Genomic DNA, 26,503 nt, shown 5'->3' with positions numbered 1-26,503 from the left:
GAGTGACCGGTGAACAACTTCAGACCAAAGGCTTAAGTTGTTTACTTCCTAAAGATCTACATTGACCTTTGACCCCTGAGCAGAATCCCTGATTGGTTCCCGATCCACACTCCCCACCTTCTTTCCTGCCGGGTTGAGTCACCCCTGATGAAATAACCACCCTTGTCATCTCCTCTGTTTTTCCACCTCCTGTTTCTGAGACAGAAGTGGTCGTCTAAAACACCCATCGCTCATCGTTTCATTCACATTTAGCCATCTCTGCTTCTGCGTCGCCCGTGAAGCTCCCATAGATCTTCATCTTTTGCTTTGACAGCGTTCAAAATAGCAGGAGATCAAAGAGTTTGTGCTGAACTTTGTGAATGTGTGAGGGCGCGACACGGCCACGCCGCACCAGGACATTACGTGGACGACTTGTGACACAAAGGTTACGGACAAGAGGAGAGACTATAAACACGAGCGAGCGTGTCGTGTCTTCCGATAGGACTCGTAAAATGACAAAGACGTATTACTGCTTTCCTTTCTATGTGGCAGCAGCAGAGGTGAACAGGCTTGAGGAGGGGTTCGATGAAAGAAAGTGCAAATTCGTTTTGGCATAATATAGTTCGGAACCTGAAAAATAAACTACAAAATAAATGTATCTTCAAACCGATAGCGTTCTGACATTCTGTTTTGCTTTAGTTGCAGTTGTTAGAATTATTTTTCACATTTCTATCATTTTATTTTACATAATCTCAGCTGCAAATCTAGTTTTAGTTTTGGACCAATCGTCATTTCACCTTTCTACTCAATATGTGTCCGGGTTAGGGCTCTCCTCACGTGTTTCCACAACAACAACTGTTGTGCTTAAAACCTGGTAAAGTTTTTGTTCAGCTGTCCTGCTTCTCTTTCCTTCTCTCTTTCTCTCTCTTTTCATGCATCACCCTATGAGTGACAGCACATGTGCTGGGGTACTTGGGAGGGCCACTGCTGAAATTCTAACCCTTTACCCCTGTGACTGTGAGACATACCCCGGCCGCGGACAGGGAGGAGCTGCAAGAGACAAATGTTGGGAGAGGAAAGAAAGGAGGGAAAGAGAGAGAGAGGCTGCAAGTGCAAAGAGGGAAGAGAGACAGAAAGACTTTGGGGAGGTAGAGGAGCCTCAACACTTTCATTCATCGGAGGCCTGTTCTTGTTGGATGGAGGTTTAAAGGATGGTGGCGAGGATGTTGATGCTGTATGTTCTGGGCAGTCTTCTTTTTCAGGTAAGAAGTCATTATTGTTCAGTGAAATGAATGAATTCTGATTCGTCTGAGCGTCTACATGGTATCCTGGTTCATATTGCCTCTGTTGGATTTTGTTTCTACTTGAGAGGCTCGTCGGGTCCTTGAACGATAGCTTTAGTAAACGGAAAAGACTCCAAACAATGAATTGGATTGGCTGCTGCTCCACTCATACTTAAGTGCTACCCTGTGATCCCCCTTCTCTTACTATACACATCTAAATTCTGCCAAATTTCACCTCAACACTATTCACTTCCTGCACCCCACCCCCACACCCCTAGGAGTATAATCTTGGTTAAAACAACCTTCATCTGCCCTGCTCTTTAAATATACAATGTTTTTACTTGAGTGATGTTGGCAACTAAACATCAACCATGTTTCATCAATCGGAGCCGAAACGGGTTTGTCAATAAGACGTTTGGTTGTTGTAAACATTTGGTCCTTGCTGGATGATGAAGTGTTTTTAGAAGGACAAGAGTCCAGATGTGTGTGCTGGGCCCGGGGCATCATTAGTAGCCCCCTGTCAGCAGATGCCATTGTGAGATCTACACCGGGTGACAATGTAAACTGACTTATTACCAACAGCACTTCCAACCACCATCAGTCTTTCGCTCTGTTTGGAGTACTAATGGAGACCAGGTTGGGAGGGTGGGCGAATCGGCCTCCAGTGATCCTTGAGGAAGTCTTGCTTGAAGAATTTATTGTAAATGTTGCAGAGGTTTGGAAACAATTCGGATCTTCCCAACCAGTAAAGGTTGTTGGGTAATAGAGGCTTCAACGAATGAAGATTGTTATGGGGAATTTATGGGAATGGGTGAAAGTACATGTTGTCAGTTTTGGACCCCATTTTCCACGGCTGAAGGGAGTCACTTAAGCTTCATGTGTAGAAGCTGATACAAGGTTCAACTGCATCTTCAAATGCCATTGGTGTTACATGTCCAGCGAGTCTTTAAGCTTCTTTACTGTGTTGTCATTGTGATAAAATTTAGATCATCTGTTTGAACCCCAATCTTTTTTTACCCCAGTGGAGTTTGAAATGCTTAAAAGTTCATGGACGAGTTCTTCACACAGCAGGTAAATTACAGCAGGCAGGAGTTGCTCCCCATTATGGATGACATGACAACTTTACGCCCAATTAAAATAATTTCTATTTCAGCCCATGCTGTACCTTTCCTCCAAGTTTCAGGGCAATGGGTTGCCTAATTTAAATTTAACAGACCAAAGTATCTGACTTGACAAAAAGATCTACCGTGCTCTGTTTTGAGGCATGTAAAACAAAAAGCATGATCTGCCTCTTTAAGCGTATTCGTTGCAGGATTTATTGGGTTCTTCTCGCTACTTGCACTGTCCTCCCACCAGGTTTCCTGAGGTTTGTGTGAATCCTGTTAAAAGACAGGAAAAAGAGAATAAATCACGAAATGCAGCTGATCCAGCAAAGCGAATCACGTCTATTGAAACATTGGTAAGCGTTTCAAAGTCGAAAGCACGGCTCAAAAGATATATTGGATGCATGCAGAATATGGAAAATTTCTTTGTTTGATAAATTTATGACATTAAAGAATGGTTAAAGGGGTCCTATTATGAAAAAAAAAATTTTCAGGTGTCTACATATAAATAGTGGTCCTCCCTAACCTGACCAAATCATAGAATCTGGAAAACAAACGCTTCCTGCATAAATAGATATTTGTAATCTTTCGGATTCATGGCTGGACAGAACCAAAAACTTGAGTGAATTTACCTATCCTGAGTTATATTTGATTGTCCACTCGGATATGGTCATCCCCAAGAGGGAGTTCATTCAGGCTGCTAGCAGTGTGTGGCAACAACATGGCTCAGAGCTACACACTGAAAGTTCCTCACAAACTTTTGAAATCAGCTAGCATTTGGCTAACTAGTTAGCCATGCTTCAGTCCCGTGCGCACGTGTGTGTGTATGTGTGTGTATGTGTGTGTGTGCGCGTGTGTGTTGTTCATGATCAGGCTACGGTACCAGTGTGTGATAACAACCTGGCTCAGAGCTACACACTGAAAGTTCCTCACAAGCTGTTGAAGTCAGCTAGTATTTGGCTAACTAGTTAACGCTGCTTCAGGCAGGTGTGTGTGTGTGTGTGTGTGTGTGTGTGTGTGTGTGTGTGTGTGTGTGTGTGTGTGTGTGTGTGTGTGTGTGTGTGTGTGTGTGTGTGTGTGTGTGTGCGTGCATGCGTGTCCGCCCACCCGAGGCTGTCCCCGGCATCACTGTGAACACATAACCAGTTACACATTAATTACTATTTCAGAACAATTGTCTGATTTTTGGTAAAAGTAAAGCAGCTTTAGCTCTTATAAGTGATGGGAGAGCTCCATGTATCCAAACACACACACACACACACACACACACACACAGACACACACACACACACACACACACTCGCACACACACACACACACACACACACACACACACGCATACACACACACATACTCACTTATACTACCTTACCGGGTCTCACTCATCTTTGCTACTTTGTGGGGTCCACCCTTTCCACTGGTGCTACAACTTTGTAAAAAATCAGGCAAGCTGGAAAAAAAATCTATTTCACAAATATCACTTGAGTTTAACATATTTCCAAACTTTTGTCTCCAAGTAAGTTTTTTGCTGCATTGTGAGGCCCAATTTCTAGCATTTACTACCTTAGACGTCCTTTTTTACACACCTGCACACACATTTCTAGCTTTTATATCATAGCGTGGTACAAGACATGTGACAAAGACATGAATGCTTTACATTAACCCAACTTTATCAACAAACAAGAAAAAACTTGAATAAATATGGCCTCATTACAACAAAATGCAAAATAAAAAACAGGCAGTGACAAAAACAAACAAAACCTTACTGCCTTGCTCTCCACTGGGTTTTTTTTCCAAAAAGGCCTTCTTTTGAGCCATAACTTTATAAAAGAAAAAACAAGTGGGCCTCATTTCAAAAATATAAAATCAAAAACAGGCAGTGAAAAACATAAAACAAAAACTTTCTACCCTGAGGCCTTCTTTTAGCCTTAGTTCAATTTAAAAAAAAAAAAAACCTTAAAGAAAGATAACTTTATAAAAGAAAAAACTGAAAATAAAGTGGGCCACATCTCCATCCATCCATTTTCTGCCACTGGGTCCACCGTGGCGGGTCACAGGGTGCTGGAGCCTATCCCATGCTGGCGTAGGGCGTAAGGCGGGGGACACTGCGGCTGTTGGAGTGGGAGGCTGCTTGTTTATCACCTATGAATTCAGATCAAAACAATCATTTGCAAGCTGGTAAAGATAAAATCTGCTATTTTTAGATATTTCTGTGTTAAAAGCACTAGTTCAAGTGAAAGCAGCTTCTGAAATGACATGTGAACTCAAAAATAACAGCATTGTTCAGTCTATACTAGAGGAACAAGGAAATAAGACAACAAATGAAAGAGTAACATGGGTTACATTCAACATAGCCATGTCAAACCTCTAATACTTAATAAAGTGCTATTTTATGACAGTAATGACTTCACTTGGTTGTTGACAGGTGTTGCCAATTGTTTATAAAGTAATATATTATAAGTTACAGACGGAAGGGCCCCACAAGGATAAGACTAGAAACGGAGTGTGTAAAGTTAACTGGCTGCAACAAAAGAGAAAACTGTGTGTCCAGGATTTCAAGACCCCACAAGGACAAGACCAGGGACACATGAGTGTGTAAATGCATAGAGGTGAATGTAGACAGAACTAGAAATATGACTAAGGTCAAGTCTGTTACTTCAAATAGGACACAAATCCAGGCAGTAACCATTAGTGAAACACAAGCAGCACTAGCCCTTCTTATTCTGGTTAATGTACAAGTTAAAATAACTGGGAATGATGGCTTCAGCATTGCTACTTTACCTGTATGCTGTCACAGGCGCTGATGTAATCAGTCTGAGATTGTAGATCCAAGGGTACCATCTCTGGTGCGGATGTTGGAATGGGAGGCTGCTTGTTTATCACCTGTGAATTCAGATCAAAACAATCATTTGCAAGCTGGTAAAGATAAAACCTGCTATTTGTAGATATTTCTGTGTTAAAAGCACTAGTTCAAGTGAAAGCAGCTTCTGAAACGACATGTGAACTCAAAAATAACAGCATTGTTCAGTCTATACTAGAGGAACAAGGAAATAAGACAACAAATGAAAGAGTAACATGGGTTACATTCAACATAGTCATGTCAAACCTCTAATACTTAATAAAGTGCTATTTTATGACAGTAATGACTTCACTTGGTTGTTGACAGGTGTTGCCAATTGTTTATAAAGTAATATATTATCAGTTACAGACGGAAGGGCCCCACAAGGATAAGACTAGAAACGGAGTGTGTAAAGTTAACTGGCTGCAACAAAGGAGAAAACTGTGTGTCCAGGATTTCAAGACCCCACAAGGACAAGACCAGGGACACATGAGTGTGTAAATGCATAGAAGTGAATGTAGACAGAACTAGAAATATGACTGTAAGGTCAAGTCTGCTACTTCAAATAGGACACAAATCCAGGCAGTAGCCATTAGTGAAACACAAGCAGCACTAGCCCTTCTTATTCTGGTTAATGTACAAGTTAAAATAACTGAGAATGATGGCTTCAGCATTGCTACTTTACCTGTATGCTGTCACAGGCGCTGATGTAATCAGTCTGAGATTGTAGATCCAAGGGTACCATCTCTGGTGCGGATGTTGGAATGGGAGGCTGCTTGTTTATCACCTGTGAATTCAGATCAAAACAATCATTTGCAAGCTGGTAAAGATAAAACCTGCTATTTGTAGATATTTCTGTGTTAAAAGCACTAGTTCAAGTGAAAGCAGCTTCTGAAACGACATGTGAACTCAAAAATAACAGCATTGTTCAGTCTATACTAGAGGAACAAGGAAATAAGACAACAAATGAAAGAGTAACATGGGTTACATTCAACATAGCCATGTCAAACCTCTAATACTTAATAAAGTGCTATTTTATGACAGAAATGACTTCACTTGGTTGTTGACAGGTGTTGCCAATTGTTTATAAAGTAATATATTATCAGTTACAGACGGAAGGGCCCCACAAGGATAAGACTAGAAACGGAGTGTGTAAAGTTAACTGGCTGCAACAAAAGAGAAAACTGTGTGTCCAGGATTTCAAGACCCCACAAGGACAAGACCAGGGACACATGAGTGTGTAAATGCATAGAAGTGAATGTAGACAGAACTAGAAATATGACTAAGGTCAAGTCTGCTACTTCAAATAGGACACAAATCCAGGCAGTAGCCATTAGTGAAACACAAGCAGCACTAGCCCTTCTTATTCTGGTTAATGTACAAGTTAAAATAACTGAGAATGATGGCTTTAGCATTGCTACTTTACCTGTATGCTGTCACAGGCGCTGATTTAATCAGTCTGAGATTGTAGATCCAAGGGTACCATCTCTGGTGCAGATGTTGGAATGGGAGGCTGCTTGTTTATCACCTGTGAATTCAGATCAAAACAATCGTTTGCAAGCTGGTAAAGATAAAACCTGCTATTTGTAGATATTTCTGTGTTAAAAGCACTAGTTCAAGTGAAAGCAGCTTCTGAAATGACATGTGAACTCAAAAATAACAGCATTGTTCAGTCTATACTAGAGGAACAAGGAAATAAGACAACAAATGAAAGAGTAACATGGGTTACATTCAACATAGCCATGTCAAACCTCTAATACTTAATAAAGTGCTATTTTATGACAGTAATGACTTCACTTGGTTGTTGACAGGTGTTGCCAATTGTTTATAAAGTAATATATTATCAGTTACAGACGGAAGGGCCCCACAAGGATAAGACTAGAAACGGAGTGTGTAAAGTTAACTGGCTGCAACAAAGGAGAAAACTGTGTGTCCAGGATTTCAAGACCCCACAAGGACAAGACCGGGGACACATGAGTGTGTAAATGCATAGAAGTGAATGTAGACAGAACTAGAAATATGACTAAGGTCAAGTCTGCTACTTCAAATAGGACACAAATCCAGGCAGTAGCCATTAGTGAAACACAAGCAGCACTAGCCCTTCTTATTCTGGTTAATGTACAAGTTAAAATAACTGAGAATGATGGCTTCAGCATTGCTACTTTACCTGTATGCTGTCACAGGCGCTGATGTAATCAGTCTGAGATTGTAGATCCAAGGGTACCATCTCTGGTGCAGATGTTGGAATGGGAGGCTGCTTGTTTATCACCTGTGAATTCAGATCAAAACAATCGTTTGCAAGCTGGTAAAGATAAAACCTGCTATTTGTAGATATTTCTGTGTTAAAAGCACTAGTTCAAGTGAAAGCAGCTTCTGAAATGACATGTGAACTCAAAAATAACAGCATTGTTCAGTCTATACTAGAGGAACAAGGAAATAAGACAACAAATGAAAGAGTAACATGGGTTACATTCAACATAGCCATGTCAAACCTCTAATACTTAATAAAGTGCTATTTTATGACAGTAATGACTTCACTTGGTTGTTGACAGGTGTTGCCAATTGTTTATAAAGTAATATATTATAAGTTACAGACGGAAGGGCCCCACAAGGATAAGACTAGAAACGGAGTGTGTAAAGTTAACTGGCTGCAACAAAAGAGAAAACTGTGTGTCCAGGATTTCAAGACCCCACAAGGACAAGACCAGGGACACACGAGTGTGTAAATGCATAGAGGTGAATGTAGACAGAACTAGAAATATGACTGTAAGGTAAAGAACTTAATTATTTTACATTGAATAATTAGCAGTTGAAATGAAGTTTGTTCCCAAAGATATGTTTGTGCTATGCATCCTAAATATCAACTTAATAACAGTGTATTGTGCACCCAAATAATGCCCTGTACCTTTATTGGCGTCAATATGTCATTCAATAAATGCTGGTTTGTCCCTCGCAGACAGAATGTATGATTTTGCATCATCTGCAGGCCGTATCCTGGTTCTCCTTGTTGACATTAGGCCTCTGTGAAAATATTGTTAAATTGTTTCAAATGTATCCAACAACACAAACAACATCCTTCCAAACTAATAACTGATTTCAAAGACATATTCATAATCATAGTTCATAATCATCTGGAATAGTCATGTTGATGTATACTTGGAAGTTGCACAAATTTTAAGGCACTGTGATAGAGCCAGCCTGTCCTTACCACAATTTTTTCCAATCTCCTACATTCATTACTATTAGTTTAGTGTATTCTAATTAATTTGAACATTTTTTATATCAACATGACCTTGTATTACAATGCGTACACTACAACATCCAATTTAAGTCCTAATTATTTCAGTAGGTTGCTCCACATGGTCAGCACCTCACCAAACATTTGTTTGCTCCCCATGGCACACCCTGAACATTTGATGCTGCTAGGCCAGTTATGTATTACATTTTTTTCAGTTTGTCCCAATTTTTATTATGTTACAGGTATACCAAAGTATACCTGGCCCTCATCAAAAGAACTTTACAGGCACTGTCCTTTATAATGGTTAAATATCTGTTTTGTCAAGGTGCAGACATAGGGAGACACAAATGTAAACACATTCCAGCTTCAATAGATCAATATTCAGAACTGGATTCACTCAACCCATAACCAGATATAGTACATTCCCTGATAAACATTTCTACTTATCCCCCAAAAGAGAAGGCAATACATGTTCTTGTTGATTGCTCATATCCATTTTGTCAAGCAAAGATCAATATACATTTATAGGAATTTCCACCTCAATGCTTCTCACAAGCAAAATGCCACATCATCTACAAATTCTATTGTTGTCACCAGAGCATCTGTATTCACCCAAAACCACAATTTAAAGCAAAATGAATATTTTCTCCTTTTTTTCCAAAACTGCACTGTAACTCAAAGTACAGTTAGAGAAAAATCAGCTATATATATAATCAAATGATGTCATTCAAAAAGCATTCGTAAGTTGAGAAGTGCTCCTTTGGGGTAAAAACATGCATGTAGAAGGGTCGCTGAATCAACCATTCTGAAATCACCACAAACTCAAATTTACATTTCTGCAGTTTGTATGATGGGCTGTATCACACACGAATGGACAGTATCCAAACACCCTGAATGCATCACTAACATTGCATACGGCCTCAAGTCAGTAAATTAAATTTCTACAATCACTTTCTGCATATCTCCAAGAAACTACAGATGTATCCAGTAGGATCAGCTGAACATCAGCCTCAGACTCTGGATGAGTGTGAGCTACGTTGACACGCCTTCCAAAACGAGCGTTACATGCATGCTAGCATATACGTGCACGACACGTGCACGCAGGTTAAATATATAAAAATAGCATTAATATTTGTATTATTCTGGCTATCAGTCAAAAATAATGTGTAATTACACACATATCCGACCAAATACCACACACAAAAACTTTTAAAACGTGATTTACGCACACGGGTACATACACTCATCGCGCACAAAAACTAGCATCAGTACTGGTTATTATTCTTGCTGTCAAAAACCGTGCAGTGACGCATCGCCTGTCTGACAACTTTCTGTTAAAGCCATGTTAGATTCGTGACGTATTAACACACTTACCTCGGATTTCACCACAGGAATGTGCTTTCAGCCACAACAGAAACAGAACTTCCGTGTCCGCTGCTCTTCATCCAACTTCTCTCCGTGACTCTAATGAGATGCGGACGTCTGAGGAGTTGACTGGCAGCGCCGGCAGTCGCGCGCGTCTGAGCGTCACGTGCCTGTCACGTGACAGCGGACTGGCTCCCTGCAGCCACACTGATCACGTGACAGCGGACTGGCTCCCTGCAGCCACACTGATCACGTGACAGCGGACTGGCTCCCTGCAGCCACACTGATCACGTGACAGCGGACCGGCTCCCTGCAGCCACACTGATCACGTGACAGCGGACCGGCTCCCTGCAGCCACACTGATCACGTGACAGCGGACTGGCTCCCTGCAGCCACACTGACGCCTTGAATACATGAAGGAGTTCAGGAGGGAAACCAGGTCTGGTAGCCCAACAGCTACATGACCTCTGAATGTATGCTCACAAATTAAACGCGGTCTTGTGGTCTGTGTAATATTGTAAATTCTGTGATTGTATGACAGCAGATAGTAGATAATTTCTGCCCAGGATTAATAAAGTAAATTTATATACTTTATTAATCCCTGTAGGAAAATTATTAGTAGCACAGTATAGACCCCACTATTAGTTCTGGTGTTATGCATACAGGCCCGTAACACTCAGAGACACACAAGGGGCCTTCCTGCATTCAGTGACATCTCCCGCCGTCAGCTCACACTCAGAAGTGACCGCCAGTCTCTCACAGCGGAGGGGGGGGAGCGGGGGTGGGGGAGGGGCGGCGGCAGCTCCACACAGCAGGTCAGGACAGCAGAGTCAGGGGAGGCCAGACAGGAGCAACAGGGAGGGACAAGGATATTCCTAAACACGGTAAAAAGTAGTGCTGTCAGGCGATTACAAAAATAATCTCATTAATACCAGGATTTGTAATTAATCTAATAAATCACATTTAATCTCATGCCTGCTAAAGGCCCCCAAATAAAGAATTTGAATTCTAGGACATTACAAAATTGTAGCGCATGACTAATCAATAGAATACACCAAGAAGAGATCACGTGTACAACATTCCAAGCATGAAAACCCTCTCTCAAAAAAATCATCCCTGCAAGAGAGGGTTAATAAAGCCCTCTCTAACAACCAACAGCTGGACATCCTGAACCCCCACATCCTTCTCCTCAGTTACCTGTCATTTTATTGAAGACGATAAAATGGTGTCCTGCCTTCTGAACTGTTTTGAGTTCAGTGACAGACACACATCTGAGAACTTAGCAGAGGAACTGCTCAGAGTGGCAAAAGAGTGGAATGTTATAAACAAAGTAGGTGGTTGTGTTATTGACAATGCAGCGAACATAACCAAAGCAGTTAAAACCCTGAAATGAACCCAGCACAATTATGAAATGTCTTGCACACACAATTAACCTGATTGTGAGAGATGCTCTGAAGGTGATGAAGCCTGCTGTGGAGAAAGTCAATAGTGGAATATTTCCACAGGAGCACAACAGCCACACACAGGCTCAAAATAACACAACGACAGATGGACATGCCTGAGCTGAAGCTCAGAGAAGATTGTGTGATAAGGTGGAACTCCACCTTTCATATGATAAAACGGATTCTGGAGTCCAAGGATGCAGTCATCTCTAACCTAGCTGTTATCAATGTACCGGTCGATCCTCCGAGCCAAGAGGAATGGGAGGTACTGCAGGAGGCATGCACTGTTCTGGAGCAATTTGAGGAGGTCGCTGTGGAGATCAGTGCAGACAGGTGCAGTATACAAATGTTGTTACATTATTATTAGTATTATTACTAGTAGTAGTAATTGTTGTTGCATTACTGGAATAAAAGGCTGAGTAGACATGAAATAATTTTAATACACCTGCACATAAAACAAAGCGTAATATTAACACCCATTGTTTATTCTTTTTCAGCTATGTTACAGCCTCCAAAATGTTAATCCTGCGCAGGGTTCTGCAGAGAGTGACAGCTCAGAACCAGACCAGCGTAACCACAGCATGTGAAAGAGCTAGTAGAGGCTCCCTGTGCATCCATGGACAGAAAGTTCCATAGAATGGAATATAACACTGTTCTGTCAGAAACCAACATTCTTTATCCAAGATTCAAGAAGCTGACCTTCAATGACACTAAAGCAGTTGATGAAGCTATTCAGAGAATAACTGCAGCAGCAGCAAGGTTCAACCAGCCAACTCCACTTCCAGGGGGCCAAGATGGAGCAGAGGATGAGCAAGAGGGGCCACAAGCATCTGCTGTTTGGAGATTCTTTGAAGAAAGAGCAAGTGAAGACACTACAAGAAGGAAGCCTTCAGCAGATGCAATACTGGAAGTGAGACCCTACCTTGAGGAGCCCCTTTGCCAGTTACGTGCAGATCCACTAAACTGGTGGGAAAACAAGGCTTCACTTTGCCCACACCTCACACACGTGATGACATGGAGACTGTGCATTGGTGCAACGTCATTTCCCTCCCAGAGAATTCTCTCCAAAACCGGGCAGATCATGACTGACAGAAGAAGCCGAATCAGTCCCTCAAAGCGGACACACATGGTGTTTCTGAATGCCAATCTTTACTAAACACATTATTTGGATGCTGATCTTTTTCTTTTGTTTTACATATTTTCATTTATATTTTGTTGTGTTGCGAGTTTTTAAGGGATTCTGTGTTGTTTGACTGTCGATTTGTTTTATATAAAATAAGTTTTAAGTTTAAATTCATTTAAAGTGCACTGTAGAGTGAAAAAATAAAGGCATACTTATATAATAAACATATATAAATAAAAAGTATAATGAGATTTTTACATTATTAATTCATTTGTACATAATTTTACATTATAATTTTATATTATTGGTATAATATATTGATGAAAAGCAACAAAAAAAAGAGCTGGAATTCCCATCACTTAAAGGGACAGTAAAGTTAATTTTAAGTGACATATATGTTATTCATCATTATGAAAAATAGAAGAACATTTTTTATATCTGTATCATCATCCGTTTGGTCAAAAAAAGCTTAAAATCTGCACTGCAGCAGCTTCCGCATTCAGTGGTCACGTGGGCGTCATACGTCACTGGGGCCAAACATAGCTTAGCAGCCATAAGAAACAATGCAATCCACATCGCGATTAACTCAAAAAATATCATGGTTACCTGCATGGTGAATGGTTGTGTCAACAGACTTGACACAACAGACGCGACTTTCGAATAAATTCACTGTGGAATGAATAACAACTAGAGTTGTTATTCATTCCACACAGTCCAATAGTAATAAATGCAGTTAGCTCAATGCTATCATAATATGTACAATCCCATTGACGGGCTAGCGCATTAGCATTTTTAGCGCGATACCTTCCCAGAAGGTATTCTAAAGAACGACAGGTCCTTGTCTTTGCGTCTTTTTGCTGTTCTGTTGACACAACTGTTCACTGCGCAGGTAATCATGATATTTTTGGAGTTAACCGCGACGTGGATTGTATTGTTTCTTATGGCCGCTAAGCTATGTTCGGCCCCAGTGACGCCCACGTGACCACTGAATGCGGAAGCTGCTGCGGTGCAGATTTTAAGCTTTTTTGACCAAACTGATGATGCTACACATTTAAAATTTATTTTTTCTTCTATTTTTCATTATGATGAATAGCATATATGTCATTTAAAATTAACTTTACTGTCCTTTAATAACTTTCATTTTCTGGCGCTGGTTGTGAGCTCTTATAAGTTGACACTAGTTTAACAAGTTAAGAAAGTTTTAAATATTGAAACAGAAAAATTATAACTTCTAACCATTAATGTACCTGCAGCGTTTGTCTGTCTCCCCATGTCCCCTCTCGCGTTACCCGACTGACTTTCTGTAACACCACTTTAGGGAGACAGATAGGCTGCGCGCGGTTCACAGATAGGCTGTGCACCTATTTATAATCAGGTCCTTTCGAAACTCCAAAAGATTGTCTCAGCAGATTAACCCAGGTGATGTGTCTCATGCTAATGACCCTCAATAGCATACAAAGGCTCGGTGAAACTAGCATTTCAACATTTTTGTTTATTTATCATCTATCCATCCATCTATCCATCCATTGGTCTGTGTCTGTTTCAACATTGTCTGCATTTTACATAAAACCACTGCGGAGGATTTATTATTAGACAACAGTTGTCCTGGCAACATTAACAATTATCGAGCAAATGAAGACCGGTCTGTGAAAATATTGTCTTAGATGAAACCGGTCAGTGGCGCAAAAAAGGTTGGGGACCGCTGCTCTAAAGCATAAGCAAGAGATCCATGTATTGTGGTTTTGGGGCGGCAGTTGCTCAGTGGTAAAGCAGGCGGTAGAGCGGGTCGTCCAATGTTCTGAGATGGGGGTTCAGATTCCCGCTCGTGCCCAAAAACACCCAAAGTGTGAGCTGATGGTAGGAGGTGTTAGCTCACGTCTGGAGCACTGCCGAGGTGCCTTTGAGCAAGGCGCCATCATCTTAGAAGTTGCGCATTGGATGCGCACCCCGACGGAGCTGGCCGCCACTCTACCTCCCTCTCACCTGCATGCCCAAAGGCCCCTTGTGTGTGTTACAGGCCTGTACACACTATTTAGATGCATGTAAATACTAACCTGTGTGTAGAGTGGAGTCTTAATTTCCCTTTGGGGATTAATACACTTAATAAAAACTTTTTTTTTTTAATTAAAATGAAAACCTTTGCATGAGAGTTCTAATGAAACATTCAACCAGCTATCCACCCATCTATCTATCATCTGCCCATTTACCTATAATCCATTCATCCATCCATGTATGTGTTTTAAAAATCATGATCATCATGCCCGGCAGTTAACAAAAGAAAGCGAGCCAACCTTAGCTTGTAGCTAGCTAAAAAGCTCTGAAGCACAGGCAATAGATCCATTTGAAGTTGTGGTTAAACATGTGCTGCAGAGGTTTATTGAAATATCCATCCATCCATCTGTCTATCATTGTCATTTAACAATCATCAGCATGACCAGCAGTTAGCAATACAAGCTAATGCTAACGCTAGCTAACGTTAGTTAACATTAGCTAACATTAACATTTGCTTCAGAGTTGGATTAAACACAATGGCATAGAAAAACTATCAATGTACAAATGTCATCCATCCATTCATCCATCTTCTGTTTATCTATCATCCATCCATCTATCAATCCATCCATCCATTCATCCATCCATCCAATGATCATCAAGACCAGCAGTTAACAATAGAGTGCTAACACTAGCTTGTAGCTAGCTAACATAAAGCATAAACAAGAGATCCATGTATTGTGGTTAAAACATTTGCATGAGCGTTCTATTGAAATGTCCATCCATCCATCTGTTTATTTTTATGTCATTTAACTATCATCATTATGACCAGCAGTTAGCAATAAAAGCTAATACTAATGTTAGCTATTTCTAGCTAACGCTAACGCTAGCTAACGCTAACGCTAGCTAACGCTATTTAACGCTAACGCTAGCTAACGCTCGTTAGCTAGCGCTAGCATTAATGTTGGCATTAGCTAACATTATCTAACATTAACATTTGCTGTAGAGTTGGATTAAACACAATGGCATTGAAAAAATATGTCCATATATGCAGCTCAGCAGCACTTCCTGCTTTTCCTGCTCTGGCAGGAAGTTGGGATACACACTTCCTGGAGTGTGTGTGCGATGCAGTACCATTTTCTACCACCAGGGTGAAGATGCACACACACCTGTACCCAACTTTTGCTACCTTATGGGACATGTCAAAAAAAAGGCAGGGGGCATATCAGGAGTGTCCCCTGAGCCTTTTGCAATGAAAAACCTTGTGGGGCCCACCATTTTGGGGTGCCTAAGGTCTTTGGGCCCCACAACGTTGGTCTAATCCAGGTCTGAAATCACCCTAAGGTAATATAAGTTAGTTCACACGTTCACACGTACACACACACACACACACACACACACACTCGCACACACACACACACACACACACACACGCATACACACACATGTTCACACATACACACACACACACACACACACACACACACACACACACACACGAGAATACAAGAGAAAAACTGGGTCTTTCTGGTAAAATCCCATGTTTCATTAGTTTGCGTTAGCTTAGCTCCTGTGTTATCCACTATCTCTCATTGTCCATGACGATTACTGGAAAACACAACTTTAATTATCTCACCAGCCAGTCTCATCGTTTTTACACAGGCCACGAGTCTTTGTTTAGCAGACTGAGTAAGCAGGTCCACGTTCAGTGCCGAAAAATAAACCGTTTTTTCATGTATAACAAGATTGCAAAACACTAGAAGAATCAGAACAGTGTAGTTGGACATCTGACAGCTGAATGACATGAATTAAAAAAAGCATAATATGGGACCTTTAAGTTCACATATGGCATCGTTGCACAAATTTTGGGATCATTTGTATTCAAGTAAAAGTCAAATAAAACACATGTAATATTATCAGAAATATTCAGATTTAAATTGAACTGCAGCTGTCAGCCCGGTCCAAAGTCCCTGCTCAGCGTCATGTGATACCTTTCACTTGTGATCTTTTCATTTTCAAGGAGCTTGTGTTTTGAACTGGGCGGCTTTCAGGCCCGCTTGAGGTATTTGGTGGTGAAGAGTGGGCAGCAGCAACAGCTGTTCCCAGATGCATACGAGTTGCCATTTGTCCCGCTCCGTAATCCCCCTGACGGAAAGCGGCATGGACCACTCTTGGACCGTGAAATCGGGTACAAATCAAGGGTCTGTCGCGGCGGCCAGCTGGCGCTGAGGTCTCATTCATCGGAAACGATCAGTCAGAGGATTTAGAGTCTGAATCACAGGTCCTGCTGGTTGTGGATACCTGAAGGCTGTTTTACACTGACTCGGGTTTCAGGAGGAGCAAAGGCCAGAGACGATGCAGATCGTAAAAACGAGGCAACTGAAGTTAATCTTCCCCTTTTTTCCTCATTATTTTTAACAGGTTAAGACCGAAGACCAAGTGGCGACACTTGTCTCGGTACTCAGGCTAACGAACAAGACAGAGATGACGTTGTGACATGCTTGTCCCTTGGTATTACCAATGAATCATTGGGAATGCAAATACAAATGATTTATATTTACACTACAAATTCAATCTGTTGAAACTTTGAGCACTGTAATGGAACATTAAGCATCAAAGCTGTTTCCCCAGTTTGAAAAGTTGTATCCACAACCCGTGAAAGTCAGAACCCCAATTTTTTTTTTTTTATTAGTCTAAATTTATAACCTTGCTCAGCATTCTGAAAGCCCAGACATCTGCTTCCAAGCGGGACTCCCTCATAGAATGCCTCCATAAATAGGGTGCTCGTACCCATTCCCGGCAGCCATGACTTAGCAAAGAGAAGGGGTGTGGGCCCGGTACTGGTTCCTAACTGCCTGGCAGTGTATGCCCAAAGACCAATAACAGAAGTGACCATGGGGGAGGGACATCTGTCTGACCTTTGAGCCTGGGGGGGAAACATTGGACATGTTATTGGCGTCACTTCTTGGCTGGTGAGCCTTTTCTTGAATTGAGTGGAGGCAACACAGATTTAGTACAGAAACACAGGTTTTAAAAACATATTTCATTTAAAAAAATTTTTAATTCTGAATGTTTTGCATGTGCTTACTACAGTCTTACATTCTTTGAGTGTATCTACTGTATTCCACCAGTGCAGCGTTCTTATTTTTTTCTGATGACAGTAATCGTCTAGTCTTCTGCTGCTTTTCTTTATTCTATGTGTTTTTCTTTTCCTTTCCAAGTTTTCCTCTTGTATAAAGTGCATTACTCAGGAAATGTTACTTTGGAGTCCCATTATCCATTATCCCATTGCAAATGTAAGAATCATGATTATCAGTCAAGATAGCTGAGACAAGAAAATGAAACAAATTCAAAACCTAAGTAAATGACTGTAATTCAATTTTGGGAACCTCTCTGGATGTTTAAAGCCATTAAATTAAATTAAATATCTTCTTTGTTATGTGCTTTTTCTCTCTCTCCAAAGTATCAGGGATATAAACTGGAATTTCCTCAACTTTGGGAAACACTCTTCAGTAACAGTGTGCTCAGTGGTTCTTCCTGTGAGGGCCTATCATCCCCAAACAAGCTGTCGATACTTCTGTGAGGGTCCGAGGTGAAAGGCCAAGCTGTAAAAGTTTCTGGGAAAAGCCCCTAAAACAGTTCATCTGTATGTGGTGTCATCAGTCATTCTGTTAGAAGAGGCGCACATTGGTCTAATTGGTAACATGACGCTTCGGTGTTTCTGCGTCTTGGTCTGGTAAGAACATTAAAACAGTGGCAGCTACTTCGTGGCGCCACAACACAGTGAGGTTTTGCATTCAGATGAAAGGTACAGAAGTGGACGGCCATGCCAAGTGTGTAAAAGAGGAAGGTCTTTGTCATCTATTTGTTAGGAGATTTTCTGACTCTAATCTTACAGAATCCGGATCTGCTAATCTAGATAATCTGTGTTGCTTCGCTTTGCTTTGGTCTAACAGTATGTAGTCACAACACAGTAATTGTTCTTTAGAACTGTCACTTATTAAGGGGTCATATTAGTTATGGGCAGATCAATAAAATATTTTTTTCAGATGTAAATTTTCATTCCATGGATTCACGAGGGTTGTGTCTACATTTCCTTATACAGTATCTCGTGTGTAATAATAATAATTTGAGACTGGAGAGGTTTTAGGCTTCAGAAGGATTAAGTGGAAGATAAAACAGTGTATCATCAGCATAGCAGTAGAATGAAATAGTGTCTGAAGTACATGGCCAAGCGAATGCTTATATAATGAAAATAAAAGTGGAGCCAGTATCCACCCTGGGGGTTCTCCATAATTTAATATGAAGTAAAGAGATGTGTGGTTACCAATAGAAACACAATATTATAATTTTAGAGCTTTTTACTTACAGTGGGTTAGAACAGTCCCACTTCAGACTCGCTTTGAACTCTTTCCAGTGTGAAAACACATCTAAGTAGCAACACCCCATTCAGAACCAATGGTGAAATAACACACATCAAATACATACACAAAACAACCAAAGTTATGCATGGGAGTTTTTTGGTGGACAGTATTTACCTACCCTCATTTCATTAAACGTTTTTCTTCTTTGTTGTATATACACAGATAGATAGATAGATAGATAGATAGATAGATAGATAGATAGATAGATAGATAGATAGATAGACAGACAGACAGACAGACAGACAGACAGACAGACAGACAGACAGACAGACAGACAGACAGACAGACAGACAGACAGACAGACAGACAGACAGACAGACAGACAGACAGACAGACAGACAGACAGACAGACAGACAGACAGACAGACAGACAGACAGACAGACAGACAGACAGACAGACAGACAGACAGAGAGAGAGAGAGAGAGAGAGAGAGAGAGAGAGAGAGAGGTAGGTAGGTAGGCAGGCAGGCAGGCAGGCAGGCAGGCAGGCAGGCAGGCAGGCAGGCAGGCAGGCAGGCAGGCAGGCAGGCAGGCAGGCAGGCAGGCAGGCAGGCAGGCAGGCAGGCAGGCAGGCAGGCAGGCAGGCAGGCAGGCAGGCAGGCAGATAGATAGATAGATAGATAGATAGATAGATAGATAGATAGATAGATAGATAGATAGATAGATAGATAGATAGATAGATAGATAGATAGATAGATAGATAGATAGATAGATAGATAGATAGATAGATAGATAGATAGATAGATAGATAGATAGATAGATAGATAGATAGATAGATAGATAGATAGATAGATAGATAGATAGATAGATAGATAGATAGATAGATAGATAGATAGATAGACAGACAGACACTTTATTAATCCCGGAGGAAATCGTACATATCCACTGCTCAGGATTACATAACGAATAGATACTGGATAAACACCAGGAAAAAAGAACATGGGCGGCACGATGGCGCAGTGGGTAGCGCTGTCACCGCACAGAAAGGCAGTTCCGGGTTCACGTCCCACTCTGTGTGGAGTTTGCATGTTCTCCCCGTGTCTGTGTGGTTTCTCTCTGTGTTCTCCAACTTCCTCCCACCTCCCAGGTTAATTGGCCGGTCCCAAATTGACCGTAGGTGCACTGGTGTTGCGCCCAGAGTTCCCCCCGCCTCATGCCCTCAGTCAGCTGGGATAGGCTCCAGCTTCCGGCAACAGCTGATGAAGCTGTTATGAAAATGAATGAATTAATGCATGTATATACACTTTTTATTGCACCTTGCTTGAGTTCTAGCTGCACCGCCCACATTTCTGGTGGTGTTACCCCTTTTTCAACAGAGTCCCAAAGCTGCACCCGCTGCACAGAACACTGCTGGACTGTTTATTCTAAATGTATTATTACTGAAAACCAAGCTGCACTCAAGTTTAGACATTTTCTTCATGCACCCCTCATCAACTCATACGCCAAGTTTGAAGAACTCAGGAAATTGATGTTAGGGAAGCGAAATTACAGTCAGACAGACTGCAAACGTGTGGATACACTGTCCCTGGTTATACAACTATATACAGTATATGTATATATATACACATAAACAATCACAAATATATTTATTAAAAAGATCAGAACCGTTCAACAAATATGAAACAGTTCGGTGTAATTCAGTCAGGAATATGCCTGATTTGAAATCTCATGATTATATTTAAATGCCATTTTCCTTTCCTGATTTGTTTATTTTCAGAGTTAGAAAAGTAGTGGTCGGTCCAACCCCAAGTGTTCACAAATCAGGACCAGAGAGCACTATTCTTAGAAATACAACTGTGATGCAGCTGTTATTGATGATGCGATTAAGTAGCACTGCAGAATGTGTCCTATGCCAGAAGAAGGTTGAAGCAGTTTTTATAAGTATGGAAGTAGATGGCTATCAAGATGAATATGTGTGGGTGACAGGCACTGCTGGAATGTGAGGGTAAACATCTTTGTCAGAGTTTACATGGTGATGGCTACAAAAAGTTAAATAGGTAGGGGTCAAGAATATAGAACGGGCTATGATTAGCCGACCCTCTGACTTGGCTGCAGATTCCAGCCATCACTGCCATTCTTCCCTGCCTTGTCCAGCAATGTGTCAAAGGATCGCTATATCGGATGACCTGCCCCAGAGGCCATTCACAAAATATGCACGAACCTCTCTGCAAATCCACTTATTTTTCTATTAGGATATATTGTATATAAAAGGAATATTCATCCATATTCATTGACTTGGAGTGAAAACACAAAGACAAAAGAGACAAAGGCTTTTGTTTTTTTGTTTTTTTATTCTTACTTCTGCCCCTTGAGCTATTCAACATATGTGAAATCATGCTGAATCCGGTGAATTCCCAAAGAGGAGACGGAAGCAACTTACGGAAATGTGGATATACGATTGTGCGTGGGTGGGTGTTATGTTGATGCATGTATGATGTTGATGCATGTGTGTGAGAAAGCGTATGTTTGAGAGTGTCTGTGGAATTCCTAGCGCGGAGTGGATCAGTAAGGTGACCCCAAAGTCCCAGTCAGGTGCAGGGGAATTCATATGTGTGAGTGATAATGCTGGTGGGAAAGCGCAGGATCTAAATCCAGTCGACAGCTGCTTTGTGAGTGTGTTCCTCACATGTGTGTTGGGTGAGTAGTTGTGTGTGTTTGTGTGAATGTAGTTAAAGCAGCAATGTGGTGACAGAGGGCTTGTGAAATGAGCATGAGTGTTTGTGTTTCGTCGTCCTGATGAATTTGCGCCAGGATCAAAGGAAGCTGACAAAGACGTGTATTAGTGTGTGAAACCCGAAGCTGTGGCCTTGCTTCCCGTCTGCCCTACGAAAGCTTCTTTGCAGACTGTCTCAGCGCTACAGATAGCCTACAGATATCTGTTCCTGCAGGCCACGGGGATGGCTGCAGCACTTATGATATCATACTAAACAGCTGCAAACATCTGTGAAGATGTGATTTAATGTCTTTCATGCAGAATTACGGGAATGGAAACACGCTCTTCTTGTGATTTGATTTACCGACACACAATAATGGAATACGACATGCGCTCATGTCTTGATATCTGCATGTTACCTTTCCTCATTGCGTTTCATGCTACTGTTTCCCCCAGGTGTGGAGCTCCACAGAACTTCATGAGGTAGAATCGCTCCCTCAAACCCTTCACCTCTGGAGAAATCAAGGCAAGGGAGTGATCAGGGTGAAAAGAGACTGGATCATCCCTCCGATCAGAGTGCTAGAAAACAGCAAGCAGGTTCCTGAAGACTTGGTCCAGGTAAAAAAAAAAAAGAAGACAAAAAAAAAAGAAGAAAAGACAAATTTTAGCTTTCATCGTCACATTTTTTAAAATTTGAAATCCTGTTAAATCCTCAATACTGGACTTTTGAAGTTCAGTTCTGATAACGCTTCACCATTCCAAGTCACGTGGGCCCCCAGGTTGTCCCTTTCACTAAATTAAGAGTCGTTATTTCTACTTTTTTGTGTTTATTTACTGAGTCATTAAGGGAACAATAGGGACGCTAAGTAAAGAAGTATTTTGAGGATATATTTGATGCATTCAAAGAAGATCTTTGATGGGATGTTTGAATTTTAAATTACAAAGTGGTTTTATTCAAGATTTGTTGCTGCATTGCACTAAAATGATAAAATTGGTATAAAGTTTTTGAATCACTGATTGAACATTCACTCGTGCAGTGTGTTTCTTTAAGTCGACAAGTCTTCTCGCAAATATTTTGTGTGAAGTTCACTGACATTTTTCCCTAATGGGGACTCAATTTTTTTCTTTTTCAAACAAGTTATAAAACTACAATTATATAACAGTAAGTCTCACTGGCCCACTGTGCAGCCGGCAGATGATGAATCATGGTGCAGTCTCTCTTGGTTTGTCCATTGTTAAACAGAAATGATAATAGCCTGTTAACTGTCTCTCAACTGCTAAGCAGTGCAGTAAAATATGATTCTACACATTTTGGTGATTTAAACAGGAAGCACAAGATCCAAATGATTAATCCGTGCTGCTTCATTGATCACTTCGCAGATTTTAACCCCACAAAGTTAAATAATCATTGGCTGCAAAGTAATTTTGCTCATGTACTTTTACTTAACAAAGATTAAAAAGTCATCTAAACTCTTGAAAAAAGAATTACCTCTGTGGTTCCAACCCTGTACCCAGACACTTCACCACCAGGCTGAGCTGTGGTTGCAATGCTATGATTAGACAATCATTTGGCGGGAGAGGTGCTCAGCTAACAGTCACTTGTGGCACAGGAAGTAAGTTATTTGAAACAGAAGATGCTTTTTGACAGACCAAACACGTTATCAGTAACATTATCTGTACACATAGACCATGCTGAAAATAGGTTGCCATAAAAGAAGTTTCTGCTAGACTGTAAAACTAGCATACAATAGCTTTACTGAATAAACACAATCTAAACAAGCCATGCACTGATGACTGTAATTCCTCATTACAGAGAGCGACACTTAGCACAGACCAGTGTTTAAAAGACATGTGAAATGAAAACTTTGCAATGCGTCTGTACAGATAAACTGTAAGTCTATAAATATGACTTTGTCTGTAGGAAAAGTCGCTTTTTGTGGTGATGAAAATGCGTCATGAGACTACATGTCAAAGAGAGTGAATGTGAGATGCATAAAGTGTAGAGGAAGGTCTCTCTTATGCTCTTGTTCAAAGATCCTTGTCAACATACTCACATCTGGTGTTATGACACCCCCAGCCCCCCATGTGATTGTGATCATCGACTCCATCTCTTGTCTCTGTAGATCAAATCCGACAAGATCTTTACGAGTGAGGTGATCTACAAGTTGGAGGGGCCTGGGGTGGACCAAGAGCCCAAGAATCTGTTTGAGATTGATGATAAAACGGGAGTAATCAGGAGCAAGAAGCCGCTAGACAGAGAGAAATACAACTCCTTCACGGTAAGACAGAATTTATGGTATTGATACTAAATACTCCACAAAATTACCATATTTGAAAGCATGATCAACACAAGTAGATAATTTAACGTAGTCCACACAAGAACACCTTATACAAAGTTGTTCAAGGCTGTGTTTTTGTCTTTAAACATATATCAGCATCTCAGATGCTAGCACAAACAGCCAGAGGTCAGGTTTTGACGGTCTTTATGGGCATCTTGGGAGCAACTTCAAGATGTTTCAGACCAGATGAGCGTGATGTAACGTGCAAAACCCAACCAAACATCCTGCACATTTCTTTCTGCCATTTCCAGCACATGTTTCGTGTATATATTACAAATACCCGACAGTCACCTGAGGTAGCCTGGTGGATGGAGGAGGTTTGTGGTAATCAATCGAAAGAAACATTAATGTCATGAATTCCATTTTTGGTGTCTGTGTGTGTGTGTGTGTGTGTGTGCGTGTGCGTGCGTGTGCGTGTGCGTGCACGTGCGCGTGCATGTGTGTGTGTGCAGCTGAAAGCATTCGCGCTGTCCCCCAGTGGAGAAAGACTAGAGAATCCTACCACCATAGAGATAGTGGTGTTGGATCAGAACGACAACAGACCCGCCTTCACCCAGAGCCAGTTTATCGGCACTGTGGCTGAGTTTTCAGTCCCAGGTACCAGCATGTATTACATCACTCATCTTCATCACTGCTTACATCCGCAAAACTTCCACTTTTTAACAACTTCAGGTGGAATTCTCATCCCGTTGCTCTATCTTGAAAAACTGTTACTAGTAGTTTTTTATGTTAGCATTAGCTGAATATTTGAAAATGAAAGACGTTCTTGGTGCTGAACTATCATCGTTTTTTCTCGCCTCAGGCAGCTGAAAAGCTATAAAATCAAAACTCAGACTGGAAAGTGATGGATCTAGGTCCAAACAGCTAACTAGATTTGCTCGTAAACCAACAAATATTCGAAAAACATCTATAAATAAGAAACTTTTTTACAAAACAGTTCATGTTTGTCTGACAAACAATTTTTACCTCAAATTGCAGCACTTTAAGAGTTCTTCCTTGTTATTGTTCTTGACATCAATTCATGAATGTCTTTTATCCATGACAGATATGTCACACGTGTCTTTTACTGTGACAGATTCTTGTTATTGTTCTTGACAGGCACATCCGTGATGTCAGTGTCAGCCACGGATGCAGATGACCCAAAGACGGAAAATGCTTTTCTGAGCTATTCCATCCTTGGTCAGGAGAGCATTCCTGCCAATGCCGTCAACAAGACTATGTTTGGTATCAACAACAAGACAGGCGCCATCTACACAAGAGACGTAGGCTTGGACCGAGAAGTAAGATGCAACTTAAAGTTTTGATTTTTACAGATCACCATAATAAGGTTTGTTTAATTATTGTGTCACATCCTGTCCTAGGCAGTGAAAAGTTTCCAGTTAAAGCTTCAGGTTGCTGACATGGGAGGCATGGGATTAACAAGTGAAGGCATGGCAATCATACATGTAACCGACATCAACAACCACGCCCCGCAATTCAGCCCTGCCTCTGTGAGTCTCTTTGGAATCAGTCAAAAACGTTTTGTCGCACACCATTTAGAATCTTTTGACTTAATCTGTGTTTTGCGTGTGGTGAATGTAGTACAGTATGATAGCGGAGGAGAACAGGAAGGACTACGAGATTGGCCGGGTCAACGTGACAGACAGAGATGATCGCGGAACAGGAAATTGGGAGGCCAGGTTCACAATTTCCAACGATCCTGACGGCAACTTTGCCATCAGTACGGAAGCTGAGACTAACCAGGGCATCCTGACTGTGGTGAAGGTACAATCAACTTCTGGGACCTGAGTGACTGTGAAAGGACATTTCTTTCTGCCATTTCCAGCACATGTTTCGTGTATATATTACAAATACCCGACAGTCACCTGAGGTGGCCTGGTGGATTGAGGAGGGGATAGTTCAGTGTCAACCGACCAGTACCAACTTCGGTTTCATTTATTTACTTTTGGAGATACAATTTGTGGACTCCAGTCAAGCCTCCAAACCATATTGTCAAATTTGGGATTGATTTCTATCTGATTTGTTCCTCGAGAAAGAGTGAGGAAAGGTTTCCAAAATAAGAATTCCTCACAAGGACAGCTGATCAGGTACACAAGGCAAAACTTTCAGGAGTTGAAAAAGAAAGTGTATATTAGATGAAAATATGTCCTTAAAATGTCATCTTAATCATATTGTGTTTTGCAGTCTGTCTGATGAGTTTCACAATTGCTGCACAAATGCTCAATTCTTTATAATATTTTACAGTTTCTTCAGAAATAATGGACATTTTAGTCAAAATTTAATAAGTAGTGTTAAAAATGTCTTTATTGAAAACAAAATCAACATTTCGTAATTCATTTTATAACAGGAAATGTATTCTTCATATGCGCAGGTTGAATTAACATTAACACAAAGAGGAATATATGTATGAAGGGTCTAAGAGTCATATAGAAGAAACTATTTCTGTGCGTTTATGGGAAATCCATTATTCATTGTTTTAGATTCCAGTGATGTCACAGTCACTGATCTCTCCTGGGGTCTCAGGATTAAATGTGGTTTTGCTCTTTAAAGAGAAAATAAGGCTCTACAACGGCCTCTAGTGGCTGGATGTGGAACTACATGTTAATCAGCTGAAGGTTTCAATTTTTATGTATTTAATACAAGTTGGTAATTTAGCTTGAAATTTAAATTTCACATAAATTTAGCATTAATCGTTACCCAACCACAGTGAAATGTGAAGTTTTCCA

General features: G+C 40.9%; 1 protein-coding gene across 1 annotated transcript in view; it reads left to right on the top strand.

Annotated features, from left to right (window-relative positions):
- Window positions 1-1,015: 1,015 nt before the first annotated feature.
- Window positions 1,016-26,503, top strand: part of cdh15 (cadherin 15, type 1, M-cadherin (myotubule)) — a 28,264-nt gene continuing 2,776 nt past the window's right edge. The window contains exons 1-7 of the mRNA XM_068336306.1: window positions 1,016-1,241; window positions 21,895-22,056; window positions 23,562-23,717; window positions 24,230-24,374; window positions 24,876-25,057; window positions 25,139-25,267; window positions 25,359-25,541. Of these exons, the coding sequence (XP_068192407.1) occupies window positions 1,191-1,241; window positions 21,895-22,056; window positions 23,562-23,717; window positions 24,230-24,374; window positions 24,876-25,057; window positions 25,139-25,267; window positions 25,359-25,541 (1,008 nt within the window). The 5' untranslated portion in view covers window positions 1,016-1,190. The remainder of the gene's footprint in view (window positions 1,242-21,894; window positions 22,057-23,561; window positions 23,718-24,229; window positions 24,375-24,875; window positions 25,058-25,138; window positions 25,268-25,358; window positions 25,542-26,503) is intronic.

The sequence above is a fragment of the Antennarius striatus genome, chromosome 1 (assembly GCF_040054535.1).
Source record: "Antennarius striatus isolate MH-2024 chromosome 1, ASM4005453v1, whole genome shotgun sequence".
In the NCBI taxonomy this organism is placed as follows: Eukaryota; Metazoa; Chordata; class Actinopteri; order Lophiiformes; family Antennariidae; genus Antennarius; species Antennarius striatus.
Note: the sequence above shows the minus strand (reverse complement) of the source record. Positions and strands in the feature narration are given on the sequence as shown.